Source organism: Gastrolobium bilobum, unplaced genomic scaffold (genome assembly GCF_033153095.1).
Source record: "Gastrolobium bilobum isolate Gb01-03AN ecotype WA unplaced genomic scaffold, APGP_CSIRO_Gbil_v1 utg22537, whole genome shotgun sequence".
NCBI lineage: Eukaryota > Viridiplantae > Streptophyta > Magnoliopsida > Fabales > Fabaceae > Gastrolobium > Gastrolobium bilobum.
In genome coordinates this window covers 944-10,904 of record NW_026897453.1, presented here as the reverse complement: position 1 = coordinate 10,904, position 9,961 = coordinate 944, and the positions used below count along the sequence as shown (strand labels likewise).

General features: G+C 34.0%; 1 protein-coding gene across 1 annotated transcript; it reads right to left on the bottom strand.

The window, feature by feature from the left end:
- Nucleotides 1-7,675: 7,675 nt before the first annotated feature.
- Nucleotides 7,676-9,238, bottom strand: LOC133307050 (zingipain-2-like). The gene is made up of 2 exons (XM_061507470.1): nucleotides 8,728-9,238; nucleotides 7,676-8,525 (listed from the first exon to the last, which is right to left on the bottom strand). Exons 1-2 carry the CDS (start codon nucleotides 9,173-9,175, stop codon nucleotides 7,933-7,935), a joined length of 1,041 nt encoding a protein of 346 aa, XP_061363454.1. The 5' UTR covers nucleotides 9,176-9,238; the 3' UTR covers nucleotides 7,676-7,932.
- Between the last annotated feature and the right edge of the window lie 723 nt (nucleotides 9,239-9,961).

Here is a 9,961-nt window from a genome sequence, read left to right as displayed (position 1 = left end):
CCAAGAAGTGTCATTAAGGAGATCAACTAGAGAAAAGAAAAACACAATTCCAGATAATATATTGTGTTTCTTCAATAGAAAAGCTTTGTTTGTCTCATAAGAAGTATATCGAGAAATTTCTTGAGCGGTTCAGGATGGAAAGTTCTAAGCCGGTTTGTACACCACTTGCTACGCATTTTCGCTTATCAGCGAATTGTCACCATAGACTGACAAGGAGAAGGAACACATGTCACGTATTCCTTATGCTATATGTTGATAGTATATTACTTGCTTACAATGATATAGGCTTATTGCATTAAACCAAGAAATTTCTCACTAAACATTTTGAGATGAAGGACCTTGGTGATACATCTTTTGTCTTAGGAATACAGATACTTCAAAATTGCTCTCAAGGTATCCTACTGTTATCACAAAGGGCTTATATTAAAAGATTTTAAAGTGAATAAAGGATTACATGCTCACATATCAGAGGTCATTTGAATTAGAGATCATCGGGTATACTGACTCCGATTTTGCTGGATGCCAAGACAATAAAAGATCCACGTCAGGATTTGTGTACATGTTAGCTGGAGGAGCTAATTCTTGGAAGAGTGCTAAGCAGACACTCGTAGCTTCCTCTACTATGGCTGAATTCGTAGCTTGTTTTGTGGCGTCCAACATGGGGTACTGCAGCTAAATTTTGTCATAGGACTGCGTATAAGTGGTGTTGAAAAGCCACTACAGATTTATTGTAACAATAAGTAAGTAATTTTGTACTCCAACAATAACAGAAGCTCTTCAAAATCAAAGCACATCGATATAAAGTTTCTAGTTGTTAAAGAAAGAGTTCAGAGTGGTCAGATTTCCTTAGAACACATAGGGATGAACTCCATGCTTGCGGATCCGCTTACTAAAGGCTTAGTGCCTATTCACTCTATGACTTCTTTTTTCCCTTCTATTCCAACTATGATGAGTCTTCCTCCACGAGTGTTTGGGTGTGTTGCTTTTGTTCATGTTCATAAACATCATCGCAGTAAGTTGGACCCTAGGGCTATTAAATGTGTTTTTCTTGGTTATGTTCCTGATAAGAAGGGCTACAAATGCTATCACCCTAGTAGTAGGAATTTTTTTGTTTCTATGGATGTTACATTTCAGGAATCTGAGTCCTTTTTCCAAGGTCCTCATCTTCAGGGGGAGAATCCTTCACCAGAAATCTCATCACCTCCTTTCCTTGAGTTTGAATCATCAGTGTCTACTCCTTTACCTATGCCAGTGTATCCTCCACCTGGTCCTGTTCCTCCTGTGTCTGTTCCTCCTGTGTCTGATCCTCTTGTGAGTAATCCTCCTGTGACTGATTCTCCTGTGATTGATACATCAAGTACACCAGAGATACGAAAGATTATGACACCTGAAAGAAGGAAACATCCCACATTGTCTCAGCAGCAACCTTAATCGTCTGAACCACTGGTAAGTCCTGAATCTCATATTTCTGATCATGATGTTAATACTTCTGATGACTTACCCATTACTACTGATTCTGATGATTTACCCATTGCTCTTAGAAAAGGAAAAAAAGCTTGTCCCAAGAAATCTTGTCCCTCATGTCCCTCTTGTACTCAATACCCTATCTCCCAGTTTGTTTCCTCTGCTAATCTTTTTGTGCAGCACAAAAGATTTGTTTCAGCACTAGACTCTATTGCAATCCCAAAATCAGTACATGAAGCCTTGAAAGATAGGAATTGGGCTCAAGCCATGCAAGAGGAGATGAATGCTTTGGAGAAAAATAAAACATGGGAGGTTATTGATACACCCAACGGAAAGAAAGCAGTAGGGTGCACATGGGTTTATGCCCTGAAATATAATTCTGATGGCACTCTTGAGAGATACAAGGCTCGATTAGTGGCCAAAGGTTACACTCAAACCTATGGCATTGATTATGAAGAAACCTTTGCTCCAGTTGCAAAGATGAATACAGTGAGAATCTTGTTATCCCTTGCTGCCCATTACAATTGGGATATAAATCAATTTGATGTGAAAAATGCTTTCCTCAATGGTGAGTTAGAAGAAGAAGCCTACATGGAAATCCCGCCTGGTTTTGATTCTGTGAAGGGGGAAAATAAAGTTTGTAGATTAAAAAAGGCCTTGTATGGATTGAAGCAGTCACCTCGTGCTTGGTTTGGTAGGTTTACTAAGGTTATGATGACCTTAGGATACAGACAGAGTCAAGGAGATCACACTCTTTTCTTCAAGCACTCCCAAAATGGGAAGCTTACTGTGCTCCTTGTATATGTTGATGATATTATTATCACAGGTGATGATTTTGTGGAGAGACAGATTCTGCAAACACGGCTTGCCTCTGAGTTTGAAATCAAAGACCTTGGGAAACTGAGATATTTCCTAGGGATAGAAGTAGCTCATTCAAGCAAAGGAATTTTTATCAGCCAAAGGAAATATGTTTTGGATCTTCTCAAAGAAGCAGGATAGCTCGGGTGTAAACCCTCTAATACTCCTATTGAGTAGAATCACAAGATGGGCTATGAAGAAGAGATTCCTCCAGTTGATAAAGGAAAATATCAACGGTTAGTTGGGAAATTGATATATCTGGCCCATACTAGACCAGACCTAGCTTATGCTGTTAGTGTTGTCAGTCAGTTTATGCACGATCCAAAGGAAAAACACATGCAGGCAGTAGAGAGAATTCTTCAGTATCTTAAAGGTACTCCTGGTAAAGGATTGTTATTCCGACGTGATGGCAATATATCTTTAGAAGTCTACACAGATGCTGATTATACTGGATCCGTGACTGACCGTCGTTCTACCACTGGTTATTGTATGTTTCTTTGCGGTAACTTGGTGACATGGAGAAGTAAGAAACAAGATGTGGTTGCCAGATCAAGTGCAAAACTGAATTTCGAGCTATGGCTCAAGGCATTTGTGAGTTACCGTGGCTGAAAATTGTACTTGATGATCTCAAAATAAAATGTGAAGGACCTATGAAGCTGCTATGTGATAATAAGTCCGCTATTTGTATAGCTCATAATCCAGTTCAACATGATCAGACTAAACATATTGAGGTCGACCGCCATTTCATCAAAGAGAAACTTGATAGCGGGTTGATTACCACTCCATACATTCCCACTGGGCGTCAATTAGCTGATCTATTAACAAAGGGGCTTCCTTCAGACAGATTTCAATAACTTACTAGCAAGCTGGGAAAGATAAATATCTATTCCTCAGCTTGAGGGGGAGTGTTGTAAATAATAATTATTTAGTTATTATTAGGTTATTATTTAGTCATTTATTTGTTGTATTGGGCCAAGCCCATTAGGTCAAAATTAGGTCAAGTATTCTCTATAAATAGAGAACCCTTTGTACAGATTATACACAATTCAATAATATTTCAAATATTTACAAAAAAAAAATAATATTTCAAATACCCTTTTCTTTCAAGTATGTCAAATAATAATCGTAGTTTCTCTTTCCCGTCAAGAGAGAGACAACACATTAAAAAATAATGATTAGGGTTATTTGCCTTTTTTGGGGTTACCATTTAATTTGTGTTCAAATCCAATTAATTAAGAATATTCCAACTGTTTATTTTTTTCTTGGAAAAAGAAAAAATATATTATGACATTATTTTCTTTTCTTATTTTGTTATTTAAAAAAAAAGAATTTAAAAAGTTTATAGAATTTTTTGTGTATAAATATCTTTCCCTTAATGATAAATCACTGCTGCACAAAGAAAACAAAATGTCCTTGATTGTAATATTTGAAGCAATCAAGGAAGAAAAAACATGTCAATTCCCACGGCTTATTACTCGATTAATTTCCCCTCAATCAGAGTGGAAAACTTTATATTGGACGAAACTCATGTTAAAATACTTGGAAGTACTTAATTAGCACTACTACTTTTATACAAAATATATATTGCTGGTTTCTGTTCTTTTATGTGAAAGTTAACAAGAATGACCTTTTGTTTTAGCCAAAAACACTCATTAGTTTTATCTTAAATACATTAAATTTAGTCATTTAAACTTTTAATGAATAATTTTAATGAAAAAATAATACTCGTATTCTTTTTAATGAAGAGAGGATATGACTTTTTTTTACCTTCTTTACTTATTATCATTAACATATATAATAATATTTATTAAGCAGTTATTCATTAAATAAAAAAATTATAAAAAAATGATACATACAAAATAAAATGATGATTCTGAAATAAAAAAAATTAATTAAATGTAGTTTATAAATTTATAAATTATGTATCAATTGAATATGTAACTTTTTTTTATTACATGTCAATTTGTAAATAAAATGGCATAACTTATTATCAATTATTGATTAAAAATAATATTTAATTATCTTATGTGGTGTATTTTTAATTTTAATTTTAATCTTTTGAATCATTAAATATCATTACATGATTTTAATATAAGTCAATTATTTAAAAATGAATAATAATGAATTCAGTTAATATTAAAACCATATTTTCTCTTTAATAAAACAGAATATAAATATTTTCTTTGTTTGTGGAATAAGTAAATGTGTAAATGACAAATATCAATCAATTTAATTTGCAAACTTATGCATATTTTGACCCAGTTGTCCTGTTGCTTTCATTTGGTCTTTCTGCATCATGACAAGAATGTCTGACTCTCACAGTCCTCTTACAGTTCATTAAATTAATTTGCCGTCTCATTTGTCCTGATATCCTTTTTTCCGCGTGCCATTTGTGTTGAAATCCAATTAGGAAGATTCAAGTGCTTTCACTAGTTTCATTCTCCGATAAGCTCTTAAAATAAAACTTTCTAATTGGAACGTACGTCATTTTAGTTAAACAAAAAATTGACAATCCAAAAAGGGAAGATGTTTTGCTCTAATGACCTAAGTTATATGTCCTTTTATCTCTTTATAATTATGTATTTCAGAAAGTCTATAGTTATAATATTAAAATTGTACTTTTTTTTCATAGTTTCTGAAGAGAGAGAAAAAAGTATAACTTTAATATTTTAATTATATACTCTTCGGAGAACATAGATATAAGCAGTTAAAAGGAAATGATTTAGGGAATTTCGTAGAGGAGAATTTTTTTTTTTACCCGAAAACCATATTTTCTAGGAATATGGTGAAAATTTTGTTTTCCCAGGAATGTTACTAAAATGTTATTTAGTAGGGCAAAAATTTTCTGTAAATATTTGGTTAATTTTTCTGATGCTATGTTTGGTTTGTTGTAAAATATTGTTGGGAATTTGAACCGAAATTATAAAATTACCCTAGATTTTGAATATTGACTTTTTTTTCAACGTTCATTTTACCTAAGTTTTTCCCTCTCTCACCGTGGTCAGTTTCTTTGTTGCTTCATTTCTCCCAACGACAATCTACAGAGCTAAGGGAAAGCATAGAACTGAAGAACAATTCATGCAGCTAGCCATTTCTGCAGGTTTCCCTAGGTTCAGATCCTTCCATTTCGACCATTTCTACATTGTGCTTGAGTTTTAGAAATGAAGGCAATTGCTATGTTCTGTTTACAAGATTTCGTATTCAACGCCACAACTAGAGTTTCATCCCATAACCCAGACTTCCATTCTTTTCCAAATGTTGATTGGGGTGAGACCATGCAATATATGGGGATCAACAATAATTCAATTTCTTCATCAGTATTGACTTGCTGGAATGGTACCCTCCGCAAAGCATTTTCGTCTAACAGAAGTTAAACTCCTTTCCAAGGATGTGGGGAAAAAAATACCATGGTTGAGATGGTATTCTTCCTCTGGAATCTGTAGTGTAAAATCAAATGCTGGAAAAAAAATTTCTGGGAATATTTTTATATTTCCTCCAACCAAACATGGGAAAATAATTTTTTCCACCCCATTTTCCTAAGATTCCAAATCTGAGCCCAATTATACCTCACAGGGGTTTGTTAATCCAGTGGTTTATCAGAGAATTAGCAAATCAGGGATCACAATTTTTTATGGCATGTAATTTAATTTTAAGCTAATTTAAATACTGATCAACTAAGTTAGATCCTTAATTGACTAGCTAGGAATTAATTTAATCAAATCTGATTATACTTAAGCAGTAATAATGTTAAACACATCAGATTATAAATTACTTCCAAGTTACCACTCAGATAATCAAGCATTCAAAATCTTTAAATTTTTATCAACTTTAAGCTCAATCATGGATTTTTAACCTGCCTGCATCAAGCTCCTAGAGACGCTAACAAACTCTTTCAAGAACTGGAGGGTTAGAAGAAGATTGGGCTGTTGCTGTACTTTTTGTTGTTGGTGTCTGAACTGCCTTCCTTTTTTCAGCACCAAGCTTAATTTTCTTATTTTTGTTAGACATTGTATACTTAAGACAATTTATCCTCTCTATGGTGTCAAAAATTCATAGACAATTATCTCTCATAATAGAATAAATTGTCTATGTTCTTGTGGTGACACTTTTCCATAGAACACTCCAATCAAACTCAACCTATGTCATATCAATCGTATTAGAGTAGAAAGATACAGATGGAAAGAATGTGCAACAAATTATCAGGAAGAAAAATTCTATTAAAATTATGATCTCTCATTTATTCGATGTTGCTGCTTGATAAGGTAACTGTTCATGACATTGTTATGGAACAAGCTTTGGTCCCTGACATTGCTTTGGGTCAAGACAACAATGAACCACCTCTTTTTCCATATGAAGAACAAACTCAACAAACTGAAGAAGTGTCATTAAGGAGATCAACTAGAGAAAGGAAAAACACAATTCCAGATGATATATTGTGTTTCTTCAAGAGCACGAAAATATTTTAGGCTTGAAGGAAGATGATTTAATTAACTTCCAACAAGTCTTAGAAAGCTCTATTGCTCATAAATGTATTAATGCCATGAAAGATGAGATGAAATCTATGAAAGATAATGACGTTTGAGATCTTGTCGAGTTAACTAAAGGTGCAAAACACGTTAGTTGTAAATGGATATTTAAAACCAAAAGGGATTCAAAGGGCAACATCGAAAGATGTAAGACACGTCTAGTTGCTATAGGTTTAACTCAAAAGGAAGGCATAGACTATAAAGAGACCTTCTCTCCGATTTCTGCAAATGACTCTTTTAGGACCATAATAATGATTAGGGTTATTTGGCTGGGAAATATCGTGTGCCTCAAAGGAAAAGATCATATTAAAGAATAAAGATTATGTCTATTTGACTGAAGAAGATCACGTAACCCAAAGATGTAGATCGAAGTTATACCGCTGCTATAGAGACAAGTTTGTCTCTATCTTTCTGTTAATATTCCTTTATGATTTGGTATGATGGATCTTGGTTTGTTGGTGATGGTTATCACCATAAATTTAAGAGTAATTATTATTCCAACAAGTTCGTTCAAAAAGACTTATGAAAATTAATATTTGGTGTATTATATATTTTGCAGTAAATTACAGCAGCATTGCTTAATGTAAAAAATGTCAAAGCATCCCTTTAATTACATCGGTGAGTGGTATAGGCAAGACAAAAGGCTTAAGAATCAATAGTGAGTTTTCCCCCATTTTCACTTTGGTTTCTTTCTTTGAAGAGGCGTGATATATAATGGGAACAAAAAATGGAGTATATATATTCTTGAAGGTGTAATTAATGCTCAAGATCGAGATTTGATCTTTTGTTCATGCATATTTGCCAGATTGGAAAAGAAGGAGAGGAGAAAGGGCAATAAACATTTTATTCATACTTTTCCAAATTAATACAACTGGATCGATCCATTCAACGATCGATAAACTAACTTATAACACTACATAAGCATAGGGAGCAATATGAGCATATATAAGATAGATAATGCATAGAAAATGAAGTAAAATTAACTTAGGGAAATGAAAAATAAGTACTTAATAGATAATTATTATAAAGGAAATATATATAAATATGGTGACATATATATATATATGGTATATGTATATAATAGTTAAAGAGTTGGATAAGAAGCTTGGAGGGCAATGCCGCAGAGACCTTCAGGGGTACCAGCCTCCCTCTGCATCTTCATGTAACCCTCGTCGCCCCAACGTTGACCCCACGAGTTCCTTATCAACCAGTACTTAGCCCCATTTGTGTCGTCCTCACCATAGCCAATTGCAGTAACTGCATGGTTAAGACTAGTTCCACACTCACCATTGAAAACTCCTTGAGAGTAAAACCGAAATGCTTTTCCTTCAGCATCAATGGCTACTGAGACAGGTTGGTTAGCCACTGCCTTGAGAAGCTCTTCCTCGCTATTATGAGGAACATCTTCGTGACCACTAATCTTGGCCGCAGGATTGACCATCCCATCATCACGACAAGTCCCATCTTGTTCCATATATGGGTAATCCTCTTCACTAGCAAGACCTTGGCTTTGTTCTATATACTCAAAGGTTTTATCCATAGTATATCCGCCGCAGCCATTACCATCAGGGATGGCACAGTCTACCAATTGTTGCTCTGACAATGACATCAACTTGCCCGTTTTGATTTGGGTAATACCTTCAATAGCTGCCACACTAGAAAATGCCCAGCAACTCCCTGCATGCATGCACACTCAGATATATTAACAAATTATATATATATATATATATATATATCAAACATGCATGCATGCATGACCAACGTACCTGCATGCTAGCTAGCTAGCTAGGAAATATTAATTGTAATGCTTAGTCAAAAAGTTTGTAAAACAATATATATATATATATATATATTTGTATATATTAAACTAGTTAATTACCGCATTGGCCTTGGTTCTTTATTTTATTGACTGCCCCTTTCTCTCTCCAATCCAAGCTTGGCTCAATGTCACTGACATTCACATTTTTGTACCTAAAATTGTTGTTAATCTTGGATGACCCTGCTGGTGGCATGACGAGATTCCCTGTGTGAGACGCAAGGAATTCTTCATCAGTTAAGTCAGCATAACCGTTAAGGCTTAACCTGTAGCTCTTGTTTCCTTCATTGTTGTGTTTCTCTATGAACTCCAAGTTGTCCTTGAATATTTGTTGGCGTCTGATTTTCTCTTCATTGTCGGCATAGGCACGGCCATGCAAGGCCATCCACTCTTCATGTTGTTTGGCAATAATGGAAGATTCATGGAATGTTCGGGACGTAGCACGAGATGCGCAACTCCACAAAAGGATGAAAATGGTAACAATAGATTTTCTGTCTAGAGTTAAAGCCATTGCTAGCACACAGCACAGTAGTATATTACTACTCAATCTAGCTAGCTATAGCAATGTCTTTAACTGAATGGTTAACTGTGAAGAAGTGAGGATTCATAGCAGGTATAAATACAAGTACTGGAGATTAATTCATGTTTCTCTTAATTGCATGCAAATTTTGGAATTGTGTATGTCCCAGCGTGCCCGCTGGGTTAATTACGATAAATGACAAACCATTAATCAATGGAACTCCATCCATCTATCCGACAATCAAGCCACTGAATAGGTTTCACAAATGAGGGTGTTGTTGTGTTTGTTTCATTTGGTACGTTCATCCATGTGCATCCATTTTTGCTCTTGTTTTTATTCATGACAACAATTTCTTCCAGTACTCTTCTTATACAGTTCATTAAATTGATTTTCCGTCTCATTTGTGTTGAAAGTTAAAACCCTTTTTTGGGGTTACCATTTAATTTGTGTTCAAATCCAATTAATTAAGAATATTCCAACTGTTTATTTATTTATTTTTTTGAAAAAGAAAAAAATATATTATATATGACATTATTTTCTTTTCTTATTTTGTTATTTTAGAAATGATTTAGAATTTTTTGTGTATAAATATCTTTCCCTTAATGATAAATCACTTCTGCACAAAGAAAACAAAATGTCCTTGATTGTAATATTTGTAGCAATCAAGGAAGAAAAAACACTATAAGGATACATACAAAATAAAATGATGATTCTGAAATAAAATTTTTTTTAATTAAATGTAGTTTATATATTTACAAATTATGTATCAATTGAATA

Excerpts from the sequence above, each read along its gene's own strand:
- LOC133307050 (XM_061507470.1), bottom strand. The coding sequence starts at position 9,175 with ATGGCTTTAACTCTAGACAGAAAATCTATTGTTACCATTTTCATCCTT. Across the intron at positions 8,526-8,727 it reads AAAGAACCAAGGCCAATGCG|GGAGTTGCTGGGCATTTTCT; the intron begins GTAATTAACTAG and ends GCATGCATGCAG.